This window comes from Lipotes vexillifer, unplaced genomic scaffold (genome assembly GCF_000442215.2).
Source record: "Lipotes vexillifer unplaced genomic scaffold, Lipotes_vexillifer_v1.1 scaffold163, whole genome shotgun sequence".
NCBI lineage: Eukaryota > Metazoa > Chordata > Mammalia > Artiodactyla > Lipotidae > Lipotes > Lipotes vexillifer.
In genome coordinates this window covers 1,526,320-1,548,851 of record NW_006788722.1, presented here as the reverse complement: position 1 = coordinate 1,548,851, position 22,532 = coordinate 1,526,320, and the positions used below count along the sequence as shown (strand labels likewise).

At 36.6% G+C, this 22,532-nt stretch overlaps 1 protein-coding gene across 1 annotated transcript; it reads right to left on the bottom strand.

Moving 5' to 3' along the window:
• Positions 1-10,246: 10,246 nt before the first annotated feature.
• SLC7A13 (solute carrier family 7 member 13) lies at positions 10,247-21,571 on the bottom strand. The gene is given in 7 exon segments (XM_007472384.1): positions 10,247-10,315; positions 12,245-12,606; positions 16,941-17,072; positions 20,901-20,974; positions 20,976-21,181; positions 21,183-21,500; positions 21,503-21,571. Coding segments are annotated over 7 exon segments (1,230 nt in total).
• Between the last annotated feature and the right edge of the window lie 961 nt (positions 21,572-22,532).

Sequence of the window (22,532 nt, the reverse complement as noted above, 5' to 3'; positions counted from 1 at the left end):
GTTAATTTTTCAGCTTTACCCTATGAGTGTTCCATTCCTTCATGTTCTGACTTTCACCTCAGGGTTACAAGATGGCCAGCACAGCTTCAAGCATCCCACATTTCATGACAAAATCCAAGAAAGGAAAGGACAGAGAACTTGTTCTTGTTTCTGTTTTTTAGTCAGAGAGAACAATCTTTCTCATAAACTCTACATCAGACTCTCCCTTACATTTCATTGGCAAAAGCAGGGTCTCACACCCACCCCTAAACAAATCACAGGCAAGAAGCATGAAATTACAGGGATTGACCAAGATCAATTATGATTCATTCCCTGAAGATGAGTATGATTTTGCCTTTTAACTGAATAAAATTAGCTTTTGATTAGTAAGGGAGAAAGGGGCAACCTATTGGATCTCCCTTGTACATTAAAGTGCTCATAGATTCCAGGTAATAAAGAATTTTCTAGCTTGCTACTAGACACATCATCCTCCATAAGACTTTAGCCAAGATAGAAATTTTGAATGCGTTATTAACCTAAATATGTGGAACTGGAGAGTGATAAAACTATAGGACATCTTGTGAGATTTTTGCCTTGTCTGTCATATGTAAATTAACTGACACCAAATTTAGCCTGAGAATGAGGTCAGCCATTAAACGGGAAGAAAATATTGCACTACACCATGAAACAAGACAATGTAGGCTAATTATATTTTTGTTTTAAAACAATCACTGAGACAGTCACTGAGACAATCCTTTAAACTTTATTCACAATAAATGAAATTTAAAATACTCTAGAAGAGATCAATAGCAGAATAACTGAGGCAGAAGAACGTATAAGTGACCTGGAAGATAAAATAGTGGAAATAACTGCAGAGCAGAATAAAGAAAAAAGAATGAAAAGAACTGAGGACAGTCTCAGAGACCTCTGGGACAACATTAAATGCACCAACATTTGAATTATAGGGGTTCCAGAAGAAGAAAAGAAAAAGAAAGGGACTGAGAAAATATTTGAAGAGATTATAGTTGAAAACTTCCCTAATATGGGAAAGGAAATAGCCAATCAAGTCCAGGAAGCACAGAGAGTCCCATAAAGGAGAAATCCAAGGAGAAAAACGCCAAGACACATATGAATCAAATTGTCAAAAATTAAATACAAAGAAAACATATTAAAAGCAGCAAGGGAAAAACAACAAATAACACACAAGGAAGTCCCCATAAGGTTAACAGCTGATCTTTCAAAAGAAACTCTGCAACCCAGAAGGGACTGGCAGGACATATTTAAAGTGATGAAGGAGAAAAAGCTACAACCAAGATTACTCTACCCAGCAAGGATCTCATTCAGATTTGATGGAGAAATTAAAACCTTTACAGACAAGCAAAAGCTGAGAGAGTTCAGCACCACCAAACCAGCTTTACAACAACTGCTAAAGGATCTTCTCTAGGCAAGAAACACAAGAGAAGGAAAAGACCTACAATAACAAACCCAAAACAATTAAGAAAATGGGAATAGGAACATACATATCGATAATTCCCTTAAATATAAGTGGATTAAATGCTCCCACCAAAAGACACAGACTAGCTGAATGGACACACAAAAAAAGACCCATATATATGCTGTCTACAAGAGACCCACTTCAGACCTAGAGACACATACAGACTGAAAGTGAGGGGATGGAAAAAGATATTCCATGCAAATGGAAACCAAAAGAAAGCTGGAGTAGCAATTCTCATATCAGACAAAATAGACTTTAAAATAAAGACTATTAGAAGAGACAAAGAAGGACACTACATAATGATCAAGGGATCGATCCAAGAAGAAGATATAACAATTGTAAATATTTATGCACCCAACATAGGAGCACCTCAATACATAAGGCAAATACTAACAGCCATAAAAGGGGAAATCGACAGTAACACATTCATAGTAGGGGACTTTAACACCCCACTTTCACCAATGGACAGATCATCCAAAATGAAAATAAATAAGGAAACACAATCTTTAAATGATACATTAAACAAGATGCACTTAATTGATATTTATAGGATATTCCATCCAAAAACAGCAGAATACACATTTTTCTCAAGTGCTCATGGAACATTCTCCAGGATAGATCATGTCTTGGGTCACAAAGCAAGCCTTGGTAAATTTAAGAAAACTGAAATCGTATCAAGTATCTTTTCCAACCACAATGCTATGAGACTAGATATCACTTACATGAAAAGATCTGTAAAAATTACAAACACGTGGAGGCTAAACAATACACTACTTAATAACGAAGTGATCACTGACGAAATCAAAGAGGAAATCAAAAAATACGCAGAAACAAATGGCAATGGAGACACGACAACCCAAAACCTATGGGATGCAGCAAAAGCAGTTCTAAGAGGGAAGTTTATAGCAATACAATCCTACCTTAAGAAACAGGAAACATCTCGAATAAACAACCTAACCTTGCACCTAAAGCAATTAGAAAAAGAACAAAAAAACCCCAAAGTTAGCAGAAGGAAAGAAATCCTAAAGATCAGATCCGAAATAAATGAAAAAGAAATGAAGAAAACGATAGCAAAGATCAACAAAACTAAAAGCTGGTTCTTTGAGAAGATAAACAAAGTTGATAAACCATTAGCCAGACTCATCAAGAAAAAAAGGGAGAAGACTCAAATCAGTAGAATTAGAAATGAAAAAGAAGTAACAACTGACACTGCAGAAATACAAAGGATCATGAGAGATTACTACAAGCAACTCTATGCCAATAAAATGGACAACCTGGAAGAAATGGACAAATTCTTAGAAATGCACAACCTGCCAAGACTAAATCAGGAAGAAATAGAAAATATGAACAGACCAATCGCAAGCACTGAAATTGAAACTGTGATTAAAAGTCTTGCAACAAACAAAAGCCCAGGACCAGATGGCTTCACAGGTGAATTCTATCAAACATTTAGAGAAGAGCTAACACCTATCCTTCTCAAACTCTTCCAAACTATAGCAGAGGGAGGAACACTCCCAAACTCATTCTACGAGGCCACCATCACCCTGATACCAAAACCAGACAAGGATGTCGCAAAGAAAGAAAACTACAGGCCAATATCACTGATGAACATAGATGCAAAAATCCTCAACAAAATACTAGTAAACAGAATCCAACAGCACATTAAGAGGATCGTACACCATGATCAAATGGGGTTTATTCCAGGAATGCACGGATTCTTCGTTATACGTGAATCAATCAACGTGATACACCATATTAACAAACTGAAGGAGAAAAACCATATGATCATCTCAATAGATGCAGAGAAAGCTTTTGACAAAATTCAACACCCATTTATGATAAAAACCCTGCAGAAAGTAGGCATAGAAGGAACTTTCCTCAACATAATAAAGGCCATATATGACAAACCCACAGCCAACATCATCCTCAATGGTGAAAAACTGAAAGCATTTCCACTAAGTTCAAGGACAAGACAAGGTTGCCCACTCTCACCAGTCTTATTCAACATAGTTTTTGAAGTTTTAGCCACAGCAATCAGAGAAGAAAAGGAAATAAAAGGAATCCAAATCGGAAAAGAAGAACTAAAGCTGTCACTGTTCGCAGATGACATGATACTATACATAGAGAATCCTAAAGATGCTACCAGAAAACTACTAGAGCTAATCAATGAATTCAGTAAAGTAGCAGGATACAAAATTAATGCACAGAAATCTCTGGCATTCCTATATACTAATGATGAAAAATCTGAAAGTGAAATCAAAAAAACACTCCTATTTACCGTTGCAACAAAAAGAATAAAATATCTAGGAATAAACCTACTAAAGGAGACAAAAGACCTGTATGCAGAAAATTATAAGACACTGATGAAAGAAATTAAAGATGATACAAATAGTTGGAGAGATATACCATGTTCTTGGATTGGAAGAATCAGCATTGTGAAAATGACTCTACTACTCAAAGCAATCTACAGATTCAATGCAATCCCTATCAAACTACCACTGGCATTTTTCACAGAACTAGAACAAAAAATTTCACAATTTGTATGGAAACACAAAAGACCCCGAATAGCCAAAGCAATCTTGAGAACAAAAAACGGAGTGGAAGAATCCAGCTCCCTGACTTCAGACTATACTACAAAGCTACAGTAATCAAGACAGTATGGTACTGGCACAAAAACAGAAATATAGATCAATGGAACAGGATAGAAAGCCCAGAGATAAACCCACGCACATATGGTCACCTTATCTTTGATAAAGGAGGCAGGAATGTACAGTGGAGAAAGGACATCCTCTTCAATAAGTGGTGCTGGGAAAACTGGACAGGTACATGTAAAAGTGTGAGGTTACGTCACTCCCTATACCATACACAAAAATAAGCTCAAAATGGATTAAAGACCTCAATGTAAGGCCAGAAACTATCAAACTCTTAGAGCAAAACATAGGCAGAACACTCTCTGACATAAATCTTGTGGCATCTTTAGGCTTTTAATATGCTGTTGGATTCTGTTTGCTAGTATTTTGTTGAGGATTTTGCATCTATGTTCATCAAGGATATTGGTCTGTAAATTTTTGTGTATGTGATATCTTTGTCTGGTTTTGGTATCAGGATGATGGTGACCTCATTGAATGAACTTGGGAGTGTTCCTTCCTCTATACTCTTTGGAAGAGTTTGAGAAGGTTGGGTGTTAGCTCTTCTCTAAATGTTTCATAGAATTCGCCTGTGAAGCCATCTGGTCCTGGGCTTTTGTTTGTTGCAAGACTTTTAATCACAGTTTCAATTACATTACTTGTAATCAGTCTGTTCATATCTCATATTTCTCCATGATTCAGTCTCAGAAGGTTGTGCTTGTCTAAGAATTTGTCCATTATTTCCAGGTTGTCCATTTTATTGACATAGAGTTACTTGTAGTAGTCTCTTATGAGCCTTTGTACTTCTACAGTGTCAGTTGCTACTTCTCCTTTTTTGTTTCTAATTTTATTGATTAGAGTCTTCTCCCTTTTTTTCTTGATGAGTCTGGCTAAAAGGTTATCAATTTTGTTTATCTTCTCAAATAACCAGTTTTTAGTATTAATGATCTTTGCTATTGCTTTCTTCATTTCTATTTCATTTATTTCTGCTTTGATTTTTATGATTTCTTTCCTTCTACTGACTTTGTGTCTTGTTTGTTCTTCTTTCTCTAGTTGCTTTAGGTGTAAGGTTAGATTCTTTATTTGAGATTTTTCTTGTTTCTGGAGGTGAGATTATATTGCTATAAACGTCCCTCTTAGAACTGCTTTTGCTACATCCCATAGGTTTTTAGTAATCATGTTTTCATTGTCATTTGTTTCTATGTATTTTTTGATTTCCTCTTTGATTTGTTCAGTGATCTCTTGCTATTTAGTAGCATATTGTTTAGCCTCCATGTGTTTGTGTTTTTTACAGTTTTTTTTTTCCTGTAATTGATTTCTAATCTCATAATATTGTGGTTGGAAAAGATGCTTGATAATATTTCAGTTTTCTTAAACTTACCAAGGCTTGATTTGTGACCCAAGATGTGATCTATCCTGGAGAATGTTCTGTGTGCACTTAAGAAGAAATTGTATTCTGCTGCTTTCATATGGAATGTCCTATAAATTAAATATCTTTTAAGTCTATCTGGTCTATTGCATCTTTTAAAGCTTGTGTTTCCTTATTAATTTTGTCTAAATGATTTCTCCGTTGGTGTAAGTGGGGTGTTAAAGTCCCTCACTATTATTTTTTTACTGTCAGTTTTCCATTTTATGGCTATTAGCATTTGCCTTATGTATTGAGGTGCTCCTATGTTGGGTGCATAAATATTTATAATTGTTATATCTTCTTGGATTGATCCTTGTGTCCTTCCTTGTCTCTTGTAACAGTCTTTATTTTAAAGTCTATTTTACCTGACACATGTATTGCTACTCCAGCTTTCTTCTGATTTCCATTTGCATGGAATATCTATTTCCATCCCCTCACTTTCAGTCTGTAGGTGTCCCTAGGTCTGAGAGGGTCTCTTGTAGACAGCATATATATGGATCTTGTTTTTGTATCCATTCAACTAGTCTGTGTCTTTTTGTTGGAGTATTTAATCCATTTATATTTAAGGTAATTATCAATATGTATGTTCCTATTACCATTTTCTTAATTGTTTTGGTTTTGTTTGTGTAGGTCTTCTTCTTCTCTTGTGTTTCCTGCCTAGAGAAGTTCCTTTAGCATTTGTTGTAAAGCTGGTTTGATGGTGCTGAATTCTCTTAGCTTTTGCTTCTCTGTAAAGCTTTTGATTTCTCCATTGAATCTGAATGATATCCTTTCTGGGTAGAATAATTTTGGTTGTAGGTTTTTCCCTTTCATCACTTTAAGTACATCCTTCCACTCCCTTGTGGCCTGCAGAGATTCCACTGAAAAATTACCTGATAACTTTACAGAGATTCCCTTGTATGTTATTTATTACTTTTCCCTTGCTGCTTTTAATATTTTTTCTTTGAATTTAATTTTTGTTAGATTGATATTAATCAAACTAATTTTGATTAGTTTGATTAGATGCATATTAATGCATCTCTGTGTGTTTCACCTTGGGTTTATCCTGTATGGGACTCTCTGTGCTTCTTGCACTTGAGTGGCTATTTCCTTTCACATGTTTCCACTATAATCTCTTCAAATATTTTCTCAGACACTTTCTCTTTCTCTTCTTCTTCTGGGACCCCAATAATTTGAATGTTGGTGTGTTTAACATTGTCCCAGAGGTCTCTGAGACTGTCCTCATTTCTTTTCATTCTTTTTTCTTTATTCTGCTCCATGGCAGTTATTTCTACCATTCTATCTTCCAGCTCTCTTATTCATTCTTCTGCCTCAGTTACTCTGCTATTGTTTCCTTCTAGTGTATTTTTCATTTCAATTATTTTGTTGTTCATCACTTTTTGTTTATTCTTTAGTTCTTCTAGGTCCTTGTTAAACATTTCTTGTATTTTCTCAATCCGTGCCTCCATTCTATTTCCAAGATTTTGGATGACTTTTACTATCATTACTCTGAATTCTTTTTCAGGTAGATTGCTTTTTTCCTCTTCATTTATTTGGTCTTATAGGTTTTTACCTTGCTCCTTCATGTTTAGTGTATTTTTCTGTCATCTCATTTTTTTTGATGGGTAGGGCTGTGCTCCTGTCTTGCTGGTTTTTTGGTCTGAGACGTCCAGCACTGGAGTTTTCAGGCAGTTGGGTGAAGCCATGTCTTGGTGCCAAGATGAGATGAGGAGCTCTGGGAGAGCTCACACTGATTAATATTCCCTGGGGCCTGCAGTTCTCTGTTAGCCCAGTGTCTTGGACTTGGTGTTCCCACCATAGGGGCTCAGGTCAGACCCCCAGCCTGGACACCAAGACCCCAGAAGCCACATGGCAAAAAAAAAATAAAGACAAAACCCAAGGCAAATAATAAAGCAAAACTGAACAAAAAACAAACACACAAACAAAAAAGAAAACAGACAAATAAAACCCAAGACAAATAACAAAAACAAATCCAAGCAAACAAAAAACAATCCAACAACAATAGCAAAAACCCACAAGGAAATTTAAAAACTAGAAGACACCCAAAAAAACAAGACAGCCCCAAAACCAAAACCAATAATAAAAACAAACCTAACTCAACAGAAAACAAAAATAAAACAAAACCAAAAGGACAAGCTAAAAGAAAACCTAAAAAAACAAAAGACAAACACACAAAAATGATAAAAACAGAAATAAAAATAAAAGAAAATTTTAAACAGACAAAAACAAAACAAAATAAAAACACTATGAAACAAAACAACCCAAAAATATCAAAAGAACAAACCAACAGAAAACAAAAAACACAAAACAAACAAAAACAAAAATCAGACAACAAACAAAACAGAGCAGAATAACAAAGAAAAAAATAAAATAAAATTAGAAAAATAAAAAATATGTTAGAAAAAATAAAAATGAAACAACAAAACACATCAATAAATAAACAAATAATAAATTTAAAAATTTTTTAAATAAAAGGATTCCATGGTGCCTCTTCCATCAGTGCCCTTGCCCCCATGGTGAGCTCTGTGCAACCCACACTTCCCCAGGAGGCCCTCCAAACCCTTAGGTAGGTCTCTGAACCCATTGTGTCAGCCTCACTTTGCGTGTGTTCTTTTTTCACCAGCATCTGCTCCTGAAGCTGGCCCAGAGCACATGTGCCCACACGGGCCAACCGGGGCACAGGCTTCCCGCCTGTACCCATGCAGCCAGAGGAGGTTTTGGCGGGGGTGGGACACAGGCCTGGGGCCCGTGCAGCCCTCGGAGGCTTTGAGGGGTGTGGTACTCAGGCCCAGGACACACACGGCCAGAGGAATCTTTGTTGGGGTGGTGCGCAGGCTGCCAGGACCCGCCTGGTCCTTGGAGGCTTTGGGGGGGCAGTGCTCAGGCCCTCTGGGACCTGTGCGGCCAGCGAGGCCCTGGTGGGGCAGGGATCAGACCTGGGACCCTCGCAGGCTCACTGGGGCCCAAGCGGGTGGAGGAGACCCTGACTTGAAGGGTGGGTGAGCCCACTCAGGTGTGCCCACTGCCCAAGCAGTCCAGGCCAGCAGGTGGGGAAGGGCACTGAAATGGCGCCTCTGCCCTTTGCTCACCAATTAACAATGGTGCCCCACTTCTCTGGTGGCCCGGTCTTCCTCCGCCAACCTTCCCGGCTGTGGAGCCCTTCCCTCTTGCTTCCCCAGGCTGCCTCCCCACCGTCAACAGACATCCCCTCCCCAGGTCCACCCTCCAAACCTCACTCTCCTGTACCCAGCCCTACTCTCCACCAGGAGACACACAACTCAGGCTGAGGTACACAGTGCTGCGACACAGACCATACATATAGGTCCCACTGTGTCCCGCCCTCCACAGACCAGCTGCCACATTCCCCTCTGATCCCGCAATCGCCTGAAGGTCCCTCTCTGTCCCCACTGACCCCCTCACCATGAATAGGGCCCTCTGAGTGTAGGAATCTCTTTTCTTCCCTAGCCCCCATTCAGGGGCGCCAGTCCTGTCCCGCCTCCACTTTTCTTCCCCCACTCCTTCCCTCCCACGTCATACCCAGTTGCACAGAGATTCTTCCAGGCCCCATGGGTGTCTGAGGTCCCCCACTAGTGCTCAGTAGGTGCTCTGCAAGAATTGCTCCGATGCATTCTTGTGTACTTGTGAGGAGACGTGAACTCCACATCCTCTTACTTGGCCATCTTGACTCTGCCCCCTCTCCAAATGGGTTGTTTTCTATATTCAAATCAGCACCAAAAGAAGGACTCAGGAAAGTTGAAGGGCATGCTTTTTAAATTAATTTTATTTATTAATTTTATTTTTTATTTTTGGCCACACAGTGCCGCTTGTGGGATCTCAGTTCCCTGACCAGGGATTGAACCCGGGCCACAGAAGTGAAAACACTGAATTCTAACCACTAGACCACCAGGGAACTCCCATGCTTTTTTATTTTTAATTGTTAACTTTTATTACAAGACAAGCACAACTTCAGTAAAGAAGGGGTGGGGTGCAGAAAAAATAGAAGAGTAGGAGAGACATCATCAATATATCAATGCAAACCAAGACTTAAGCTTTTTGCAAAACAACAGAGATTTCATTACACATAACAATTTCTGTGTGATTTTTAAAGATAGGTACTGTCTTGTGTACTTCTGTATATATTATCTCATTTGAGAAAGAAAGTTACCACAGGTACTTTATCATTAATGTTCCATTATGTGCTTAATCTTTATTTGGAACTTGGTGTGTTTTTAGAAGGTTATTTTTTTTTAACAGTTCCTACTTCTACTTCTGACATCTGTTCATCAGACACTTCAGGGATGCAAATATTAAACAGCAATTATAAATAACACTTCATCTTCCCAAACCAAAGCAACCTCAATTTAAATATATTAAAGGTATATAAAACAGAAGTCCACTGAGAATAAAGAGACACACATAGATATAATACATATGTGGAGACTTCACCAAAGGTATCAAAACCAAGCACAGGCTGATAGCTATTGCTACCAATAGAAATGGCAAAAACACCTGAAAAGAGCAATTTTTTTTTTAAATTAGATGTGAAAACCCATTTAAGGTACTTACATATTTACATAAACAAAAAATAAGATATAAGCTATGATAGAAAATGGGTTAAATTATCCATGAGTTTAGATAAACCTGGCTTACTATTTAAGATGTTGAAAATTCTTATTGTTAGGGTGTTGGCTGTAGGGAATGAACATCTAGCATTTGACTGTTTGTGAATGAAAATAATCATGACCATTTGCTGGTAGGATAAACATCTTCTGGTCTAGAAGGCATGAATTCTTTAAGAGGGAGTTCCTAAGGCCCAAAGGAAGTCAAAACAATTTTCCCAGAAAAATATCTGAAGGCAGTAGGAAATTCATCTCAGTAACACAGAGTATCCTCAGACCCTCTGTTACTCAAGTAGATATTGACAGGTAAATATTATGGCTTTGTAGGCTCAGTATATTAAAAACAAAACAAATCAAAATAAAAACTTTGGCCAAAACAATTCTCCTTATTTTTTGTGGATTTTTTTGGCTTCTGTTTTTGCCAAAAACCTTGAATCCCTATCCCTGGCACTTGCTTTGTGTTAGGATTGCAAGTGTTTTGCACCAAACATTACCCTACCTAGGGAGAAAATTCAGTAGACAGTCACTTTTGCAATGTATTTAAGAGATAGATATGAATCTATACTCCAAAGTATAACACAGCTAGTCACAATTTATTAAACCCTTTAATTAGAGGGTCACTCATTTGGGGTTTAAATCATTAAGAAACTCCTTTTAATTAGTAAAATACCCCTGAGAAAGATAACCTATCATCTCAGAGCTTACTATCAGTTATCCAAAAACTGAGAGAGGAGAGAAGAGCATTCATGTGGGCATTAGAGACAAATTTCAACCACTTATGCTATGGTTACCCTTGCCTTCCTTTTTGATGCAAAAGAATATCAAATAATAATATAAATAATAATAACTATCAATGTGGCTCTGTATTGGTTGCATGCCTTAGCTCATTTAATACATCCCACATTCTTAGGAGGTAAGCATTATTTATTCCCATTTTAGGCCTGAAGACACTGAGGATCAGTGGTTAAAAAACAAGAAGGTTCCCCTTCCCTATGTACTCTCTGAGCATACTCTGGAGGCCACCACGTAGCAATGCTCATACTATGGTTTTGGTTCATCTGACTGTCTAGATAGATTATAGTCTGCCTGAATGCAGAAGCCAAGTCTTATTCCTTTCTGCACCCAGAATACCTAGCAAGGTATTCAAATCATAGTGGCTTCTCAATAATTGATATAATTAGGGGATGGCTGGATGGAAGTAGAAGGAACTGAAAAGAAAAGATGGTTGTAAGTTAACCAAAGCTGATGATCAGAATGTTGCTTCCTCCCAGAGTTCTTTCTTATATTTTGTACTTAGTGAGAGACAAACATCCTAAAGAGACTGCCTAGATTTGAATCTTGGCTCCACTCCATGCTGTGTGACCTTGGGCAAATGACAACTTTTATAGACCTATTTCCTTATCTGTAAAATGGGGATAACACTAGTATCTGTCTTCTATATTACTGAGAGTAATAATTTTGATAATCCAAGCAAAGCTTTTAACGTGATGCTGAGCCAACCAAGCCTGATTTACTATTCTGATAATCAAAGCATCAGGCCACCTTTCTCCAATAGTTTCCTTATGCTGTCCAGTTTTTTTCTTCTTTCCTTTTCTGTGATTAAAGAGCACTCCTGTGAAACTCTTCTTCATCCAGACTGAAAGTAAGTTTAAATGTAAGTAGAATTGAAAGGATGGAATTTGTTGGTGATCAAGTTAAGCTGATGTTTCAGGACAGGAGATGTTATAACTTGTGGCCCCACAGCAGCACTTGCCTCTTCTTATTTCCCACCTGCAAAATCTGACCCTGACTGTGGAAGATACTGTTATGCAGTGATAGCTAGCTACAGAGCTAAACAAAGTAATCTCTGCTGAAAAGACTCATAATGATTTGTCTGACAGTCCAGAGGACTATCCTTCTCTCTAATAAACCGAACAGAACCTGAGAGATTTTATATTGAGTAAAATCTACCCAATAAAAATAAAAATTAAAACTAAGACCAAATTATCTGTACATGCTTCACAATTTGTTAGTAATAAAAAGATCTACTTGTAGACATTCTGAATATAGTCTTCCAATACATTTACACCCAGTATCTTTGATTCACACAGAAAAAAATTAGAAAACTCACTTTTACCTTATAAGGTCGAGGTAGATTGGGCTTTTGGTATCTCAGTTTTAGTATTCCTGTCATTGATAAAGCAGACCAAATAGAAACTACAATATAAAGATAGTTTATCAAATCAATTAGGTTTGTCAAGACAACTGCAATGGACGCCATAATGACAAGTGGTAGCACAGACATAAATGGAGAGGAGTAAATATTAAGCATGTTAAATAACAAAGGCAGCTGGCCCTCTTGGCCTGCAATGTATATTACTCTTGATGATTCAAATACATTAATCAGAAAGTTGCTAAATAATGAGGCAGAAATACCAAAAGTAATAACCCATGTTAATGAGGTGATAACTCTATCAGTCCATGTGATAGCCACAGCATCTGCAGAAAAACTAGAACACACAAAAGAAAATGTATTTAAAAAGAGAATGATAAAACTTTAAAAATTATTTTTAAATAAAAGGAGGACATTTAAAAAGTCATTAAAAATTTGAATTTCATTTAATTTCACACTTTATTTCCTTATGCATGTGTCCATTTTAGCTCTGTCAAACCAGTTATTATTTTATGTGTCTTCCCCAATAGACAAGGAATTTCACTTCTTGAGGGCAAAGATCATTTCCTTTCTATAAAACTGGTACTTCATTCAGTGACAGACATAGAGTAAATTTTCAATGATACTTGTGAAATAAATTGATTTTGTTGAATGGATGATTGAGTGAGTGCTTAAACTAAAACTAGTTTACAGAGTGCTGATAATTAGAGTCAGAGTGAAAAAAAAGCATGGTGCAATGCTGCTGACACAGGAGTGAAACTCACAAAGTTCCCATATCATGGTGCAATTTGAAATACTTAACAGAAATAAAAATAAACCATATAGACAGGGAAAATAAATTACACACAGATTAAAATACTTATGACATTTGGGCACTAGCCTAAACTATAGACCAGGGGCTCTCAGGGGAGGTGGTTTTGCTTCTCTGGGGTCATTTGACAATGTCTGGAGATATTTTTGTTGTCACACTGAGGAGGTAGGAGGCTACTGCTGTCATCTAGTGGATAGAGGCCAAGGATGCTGCTAAATATCCTACAATGCATGGGACAAAACAACAAAAAATGATATGGTCCAAAATGTCTAGTGCTAAGATTGAGAAACCTTGGTATTGACCAATCTTTAGAGAATATTGTGGTTTTTTTACTTAAAGGTGAAGAGATCTTATGAACTCTAATTCAGTATAAGTCAGTAGATATAAAAGGCATCAGTGAAAACAATTATCCACTATCTATGTGAATCTATCTGAATCCAATTCATAGTGCAACACGATCTTGTGTCCCTGGGGGTAGGGGTCCTCCAGGGTTATGGCAAAGTTGTCTTCCAGGGGATCCTCCAGTACTTCAACATACTGGCTTATAACCAACAGTAAAATGTTTTCAATATGATGAAATTGAAATATCATCAGTGGTTCCTGTTCTTTAAAGTCTATTTTTTAAAGCCCTTTCAAATAGCCTCAAGTGCTCTTTTCACTATTCTCTTTAATGCTATTCTATAATATTGGGTCTTGTTTTAAAATGTCTCCTGCCTCACTTAATATTCATTTTAAATAAGGTATTGTTGGTTATTCCTCCTGAACAGTCATACCTCCACACATTTTCCATTTTCAGACACATTTCAGAAATACTTCTTTTCAGTAGTGAAGCCATTGTTCTCCTTTGATTTCCCATCCTTTTCAAACCTGGTTGGTTATAATTAGAGGAAGTTCTAGTTCAGCTCTGCTGCATAATCTTTATCTCTATCTTACAATTGATTTTTTTTCTTTTTCATTCCTTCCCTTATGTCATTTATTTTCTTTAAAAAATTATATTATAAATGCTTTTGATAAAAAATAAAATAAATAGCTCCAAAACACATAAAATAAAAATGTGTCCCTTTCTTTGCCAATCCTTCATTCACACACCCCAGAAGTAACTACTGTTAACATCTTTTTTGATATTCTTTCATAACTTTTCTATGCATATATAAGCATCTGTGAGAGGTATGTATATGTGTACATATATGTGCTTGTGTGTGTGTGTGCTCCTGCATGGTTAATCTTGCTTTTTTCACCTTCCAATATATCTTGATCATATTAATACAAATTCATCCATCTAATTATCTTTAAAATTTTCCAGTATTCCATTATATAACTGCAACTTAAATTATTTACTATTTCCATATTGGTGGATTTTTAGGTTGTTTTCAATTTTTTACTAATTAAAAATGTTCTTTAATGAACACACTTGTGCCCTCAGGTGTTGGTGCACTTCTCCTCTGAGAGTAAATTCTTAGAAGTGGGATTTGTGAGTCAAAAGGTATATACTTTTTAAAATAAGCTAGGTATTACAAAATTACCCTCCAAAAATGATTGTACCAATTTACTAGTAAGTGATTCTAACATTTTCAGTTTTCTCTCAAAGTACTTAATCACGCCTGGTTGACCAGTTATCTGCAGGCTGCTTCTGGTCAAAGAAACCTTCTTAGCTTCTGCTCCCAGACAATGTACTTACTCTTTTGGATTATCTTTTCTTATGCCAATAGTCTCTAGTTTCAAGTATGACACGGAACCCTCAAGAACACCAAGTGGGAGCAACACTGTCGACGGTGTGTTAGCAGGGCTTTCAGGAACTTTGAAATCCTCAGACTGAAAAAGCCAGGAACCTGTACTCCTCACTATGACATTTCCACAAACCTCATTCTAGAGGGACAGGCTTCCCCTACTGTGCTGTAGAATTTACTCTATTTTTTCTTCTAAGAAAAACACACACATTCTAGATGCTCTATATCCCTTTGTAGCTTTTCATGTCTTTTAAATATACCCATTTGTTTGAAAACATTCACTCCTTAATCCTTAAAATTCCTTAATTTAGGAATCCATTTCTTTTGCTTATAATTTTTTCTCCTACTATATAAATTTTGCCATTCATTAAAGAAAATTTGGAAAATTTAGTAAAGAATAAACAAAAATCACCCTCAATATCATTCCAACAGGTCATTATTAATTAGTTATTGATACTTTCTGTTTTATATTGTAATATAGATCCTGCCTTTGCTCTCATTATTACATTATAAACAGTCTTTTTACTTTAAGTATTCTTCAAAAATATGATCTTTGAAAAATCTCAGGATGGTCTATTATATACATTTCTATAAATTATTTATTTATTTCAAATTTATTGGATATTTTGGTGGTCCTTAATTTTTTGCTCTCATAGGTAATGCTATGATGATTGTCCCTGTACATACATTTTTCATGTATAGCTCTGATTATTTCCTTAATGTAAGTTCATAATACAATAAAAGGTAGATATTTGAAATCAAAAATATTATTTCAGAATTTAAACAAGATCTAAGGATGATATGTCTAAAATAATTGTATCAATTATAGTCAAAACACTTCATGTGTCTTCCATACATGCCAAAACTAGTATACCGCCAGCAAAAATGCTGCAACTGTTATGACACACCAGAAGAGATATTCTTCATTTTTAACAATGAGTATGGCCAGAGCACTGGACAAAACAGATGCCAGCTTCAGTGAGCCATTACGGCTGAGCCAGCTGACCAACAGCCCTGACCACACCTGTATGTAGCTTCATAAATTTATTTTCTACATAATCAAAGTAGTTAATAAATCATTACTTGTTTTTGTCCAATTTAGCAATTGGTTTGTTCCCACAAATACTCCGAATCTTGACTATTTCTAGTGTACAGCTCCCTAACAGAGCTAGACCACTATGAATCAACACTGATACCATGCATATGGCAGCTTCCTACATGGCAGTAACACAAGAATTGAGGCAAAGTGTGTTAGGACTTTTATATTAAACCTCCCTTAGATTTATTTCCAGTGCCCCAAAGATTTACCAAAACAGTAATAGCTACTCAAAAGACATTAGTCCCAAAAGTACTGGCTGATAACTCAATGTTTAATGATGATTTGAGGAAATTGCTGGTCTTTCATATTTCCTGTTCCTCATTTCTTTCCAAATTTCCTTTTATTCCTTGAATCTGTTACTCATTTTTAAATGTATGTTTATTTCCTTAAGATTTTCCTATTCTTTCATTTTTTATTCTACAACTAGTGCCCTAAAATAGTTATCTTTTAGTCAAATTTCCAATATGTTCAGGGCCCTTTGCCACTATAAATTTTAGAGTTATTTATGGTAAATAACATTACATTACATATTAATCATATTAACTATGTATATCAGTTGACCATTAGCATCTATTCTTTTAAGTGCTAATGTCCTATATTTCAAGTTTATCATTCTTTATGTCACCTAGAAGAACATTTGGAAAATTCATGTTGTGAAATTTTTAGTAGATATAATATACATATTATATACATTATAAGCACTGATTACACAGTGTCACTCTGGTGAGAAGAGATCATGAAAGGAATACTAACATTTTGAACCCAGTCTGCACCATATGCCATCATTATATATACTTTTCCATATTATCAGAAAACACATTACCATGCTTAAATGTGAAACTGATTTCTAAGCCAAATCATGCTCTTTGGTCCCTCTGTTATTTTCGAAAATTACAAGTTGACTCTCTATAAAATAATGAAAAGCAAACAGCAGTCTCAACTGGTAAAATGATACTTACATATGCTAAAAGGACCAGAACTGTCCTTATTATTATTTATTGCCTTAATTATTTACGTACAAACCTGAAGAGAGAATATCCTTGGGTGTCAGAACAGTCAGGTAGGAAATGTTAACCAGTAAATAAACAATAGTCACCAGAGGGAATGCAGTAAATATGCATTTTAGAATTGTCTTACTGGGTTTCTTTAGCTCCCCTATAACACGCAAAAGAGCAAAGTCACAACTGGTAAAACTTATGCCTTAAGTTAACCTTTAAAATTGCTCCATGTATCAAGTGTTGTGCTGGACTCTTGCTATCCGCCCCAGCCACCACCACCACCACACGCACATGCATGCACACAGTAGGAACTGCTACACACACTCCTCCCTTCAGAGCTTGGTGCTAAATGAAAAAAAAAAGGGGGTTAATGTCTTCATTTCTCCCATAGATGGTAAAATTTCTGAAGAAATGCACAAGAATGAAAATGAAAGCTTAGCCCATAAGAGCCTGTAGGTTCAGAGTCTACCTGTGTCTTCAGTCTCTTTTGTTAGGTACTAGGTAATGAGTTTGAGTAGTGGGAATACAGTGGTGAGCAAAAACAAACATAAAGCTCAACATTAAGAAGAGGACCTATGATTAATTAAATAATCACCTAAAGAAAAGTTAAAATAGTGACTGTGGTAAGCGTCCATGCGAAAAGGGAGAAAGGACTGTGAGAATACAGTATATGACAAGTTGATGGTCCCCTTTGCTAGCCGTGTTACAGGCACACTGGTCTTCTTTCAGTTTCTCAAAAGTGTCATGCTCCTCGTTGCCCCTCAGCCCATTCTCTCACGTAGAATGTTCTTTCCTTTTCTAGTTGCCTAGTTGACACTTACCCTTCCTTCAGCAATCATAACTTCTTCTGGGAAAATAGGAGCTAAAAATCTCCTAGGCTAACAAAATTGTCCTATTATACCTTCTCATAGCATTTGTGAAAAGAGTAAAAAAGTTCGTCATAAATACTCTCTCCCTGTAGTCTCTTTACCTTCCCTTTATGCCAATACTAAGTGCAGAAAAGATGTTATGATTTAGCATCATATATAATGATTTTCCAGGATAGTCTTATTCTCAAATATTGCCCCATTTGTGACACCATTTTCCCCAGTCTCACAATTCTCTGAGAATTATCCCTGACATAAAGAATTGAACATTATAGCTATGTGTACACAATGTGACTCTGTGCCCTGGTAATAGGTAATAGGACCAAGCACAGACCTCTGACTCACTGGAAGCCAATCATTGCCAGTACACGAGACGATATCTTGCAAGAATTTGAACCATATGTCAACAAAACTGAGAGAATCAGGAAAAAAGCACATAATGGCAGCACAAAAATCCAGCTAATAACTCTAGTTTTTAAGTTCTAGAGCTTCCCTAATTCCTGTTGCTCCTGAAGAGTGGTTGCTCAGCTCTTCCTTGAAATACAGCATTATTCTTGCAGCAAGTTCCCCTTTGCTAGTTTAAGCTAATGTGTGTGGGTTTCTGTTACTTAAAGCTAAATCCCTCTGACTAATAAATATTTGTCCTTTGACAAATGTCAGATTCCTTCCATCTGCATCTGCCCAAAGGTTGAATGTAATGCCCATGGCATACACAAATATGAGCTGATTAAGTACTTGATGAGTAAAGAATTAGAAAACTCTCATTTAAATGCTGCCTGAACCACTTAACTATTTATAGGCTTCTGGACAATTTATTGAATGTCAAGGTTTCAATTTCCTTACCGGTATATTAGGGAAATGGAAAATACAGAGACAATAAAATTCCAATCAAATGCTAGCACTTAATAAGTTATTAATGACTATGGTTATTAGTTAAAGCTTTTGGGCAAGCAGAAGGGCTACTTTTTAGGATTACCTGTACTTTCCTCTGGGCCTTTCCTCTTTCTCATTATGTATTAGACTGTTACAGAGGAGATAGGAATATAATACAATATAATATACAATATAATAGCTAGACAGGTAGTGAATATCCTTGGTTTTGAACTTAAAAGATGGCTGTTCTATGGTAGGCAAAGTCAGCTGTCTAGAAATTACTATTTTACTGTAAAAGTGTTACTTAGAAGTTAGTTATACTTAAAATTTATTAAGTGAATTAACAATCCCAGCATACACTGAAATTCCTTCAGCTTTTGTTTACTGCTAGCTGGTTTTCAAGAATTCTGTAATAATTGATAGGCTAGCAAATTTTGTTAATCTCTTTTCAGCAAAGTCATCTAGCAACGAAACATCTTTGGCAACGGAACAAGATGAAATTGACACAGATAGATGCCAAAGATATCTTTTCCATCCCTAAAAGAGAGAGAGACAAAATGAGAGAGAAAAAGAAAATTTTTCTCATTATGCTAGCCTCTCAAATTGCAGTGACCCATTAACTCATAAAAAACTAATCTCTTATAGCTTTCTTTTCTCAATACTTCACTTTTAAATTCAAAGCCAAATTTCCTCTCATGCTCAAAATTCACCAATGACCTCTTAAAATTTTTTCTGATCAGTTCTCACACTCTTCAATTTCTGAAGCATTTCACCATGTTGATTTCACCCCCTTTTGGAAACATGGTGATTTTCTTTCATAATTCTCTAAACTTCCTCTGGCTTCTTCAGCAGATCTTTTTTCTCCACCTACTGCCTAAAAGTTGGCATTCTCCAGTCATCTGTCTCCAGTCCTATGCCATCTTGTTCTCCTCTCCCTAGGTGTTTGGCTTAGCAATCGTATCTATCATCAAGCCCATCAGGTGGAAAGCATTTTTGCAGTCACCCAAGATTGTGTGCCATGTCTTATACACATCTGCACACTTCTAGTCTCCACAGCTTCACTCAGATTTTTCTACTGCTAGAACTTTTTGGATTCAATGAAAATTGCTACCTTTTCCACTTGATGACACAGCAAAAGGTGATATTACCTTCCACTGAATTTCCATAGTAATTATATTTTTCCCTTTTAGCCACTTATTAAATACTATCATGTCATTATTTGCTCATAAGGCACAGAATTATAGTGATTTTAAGTGATAATGCTCATTTTTCAAATGAAGGAGAAAAAAAAAGTAAGTCCAGAGAGTTAAAGATACTTGCTAAGCTAGTAAGTGGCAGAAGTCAGGCCAAAATCTAGGTGTTGCCACTTCTACTAGACTATAAGCCTCTTTGGGGTAAAGAATACATCTTACTCATCTTCAGGCCCTAATACAGTACTTTAAAAATAGTCAGTGTTTAAAAAAATATCTGCTGGTCGAGCGATTTAATGAATGATGGACACATCAGTCACTACAGGGGGTACTAAGATTAAAGGAAAAATTTGTTCAATAGTAGAGCGTCTGCTTCATGTTTAAATGTCAAAGAAAAAACTGATAAAATGGTTGACTTTGAGAAACATGAAATAAGTGTGCAAGTTTCCTGAGGAAGTGAGAGGGAAAGGATACAGGTAGAGTTCAAGGGAAGAGACTGACTTTGAAAGTGGAGAGAAAACTTTTGTCCTGATGTTGAAAGGAAGAGTATTAAGTCCAGCCTTAGAGCAATCAAGGATATCTATGATTCTATTCTTTTTAAAAATACTTAAGAGCCTGAGTGTGTCGCACCCACCAACCCATAACACAAACATAGTCTGCATTGGATTATTCTTAGATTCACAGTTTCATGGAAGGGGAGTATTTCCACAACCCCAGAATTCATCCATTAATAGAATGAAAACTAGTTTGACATGGAGGTCCCATATCTGTGGTCCCGGAATAGAAAGCTGAAAAAGAGAAGTTATTCAAGAAAATAAATACTTTGGAATAACTGTGGAAAAAATTAAGAGTAGGTGATAAGTGCAGAGCTGGCATATCTTGATCTGATTTAGAAAATAATAAGGAAGAAAAAATAGATTGAATCATTTAATTTAAATGAAACACAAACTATAATAAAAGATGTGCATTTCACATGGCATGCAATAAGTCATGTCTTGAGATTTTTTTTCTCAAGATATTGTTGGTTACCTGCTATATACATAGAGTATCCTCCACCTGAATATGAAAAATATCCTTGGAAGACAGCTTCTGTAAACTGGGAGGCTTCTGGAAACTCAGCACCAAAGGATTTCTAGATTCTGCTTCCTCCCTTTCACCAGCAACACTACTCCACTTAGGGAAATAAGGCCGAATATGGCCATTTTCAACACGGTGCTAGATATCTGAAGCCAAGTCACCTCTTTCACACCATGAAAATTCAGGATTCCCACAATCCACAATATGGCCAGGGCCAGACATTTCTTTGGGAGCTTTGGAGCACAGCAGCCGGGATAAAAAAGGCTGCATGCTGTACCCAGTGAGGAGCGGAGATTGACTGGCAGCTAGCCCTGGCCCCAGAAACAAGGTTATCCAGAGGTTCAGGAAAGAGATCAAGTTGCCAAAACATTTCCTGAGACAATAGTAGTGAGCTCCACAGCATAGGAAGGTTATACCTATCTCTGCGGAGCAGAGAGAGGTCATAATGGGCAATAAGGCACAACCAGCCCAGATGCACAGGGAGAGCCCCACGTTCATGCACGAGTACCTCAATAACCCTTTGGAGGCCACAAACATGCCTGCTCCAATTATATTAACATAATTATATTAATTATTATATTAATTAAAAAACTTGTGCCCCAGGAATATCCAAATACTCTCTTGAGCTGTATCTTCCTCTCTGCATCCATTGTAATTGAAGAATTTTAAAATTTTATTTATATAAATTATGATTTCTGAATTTTCTTGCCTATGTTGCTGGAAAGGATGTTCATGGATTCTCTGAAATAAAAGAGTGCTGCCCTTTTTTTACACCGTTGTTAAATATAGCCTACGTTCAATCATTAACAAAATATATGTGATGCATCCAAGTAAAATAATGTAAGATTACTTGCAAGGGTTTAAGTTCGTTTTTTAAATTATTATCAAAATAATACATTCAGATGGAAAAAAAGGATTTCAATAAGACAGGGTATTACAGCAAAAAGCAGGGGTTTCCTGCTCTACTTCACTCCTTCCCAAACATATTCCCAGTTCTTTTTTCTGGAAACAACCATTTAAAAGTTTTGGTTTTGGTTTTGGTTTTGGTTCTTTTTGGTGGTTGCTTCCACAACTCTAAACAGTATGAAAATACTTTTATTCTTAAATATCTCTACTTAAGAAAGTGTCCGTTGACTTCCTCCCATGAACACTGAGGAATTAGCTCAGTTACTATCCTCTCACTTACTCTACTCCCTCTTCCTCCCGTTTTTTACCATCAAGCTTTCAAGAAACCAAGTATTTACCTTTAATCAAGTTCATGGAAACCAATTAACAAGGTGAGGGAGTGAAAGACCCTGCAACATAAGCCTGTCCCCTAAACAGCCATCATTCTGGCTTCCTGGGTCACATGCAGAAAGATGTGGACAGGAAGTATAGGATGAGGCCTGACCCCCATGGACAGAAGGAAAGAGGATCCTGATCATCTGAGCAAGGTCTGAGCCTTAATAGCTCTTATATATGTTGACTCTACAATGCAAAGTGTTGTCCTGAGCATCTCCAAAGCCTCATAAGCTTGGAGCACACCCCCTGCCTCGGAAGTAAATTATTTCCAAATTATCCTTTAAGAGTAAATGAAAATGAAATTGTTTATGTTTTTGCTTTGGTTGTGGG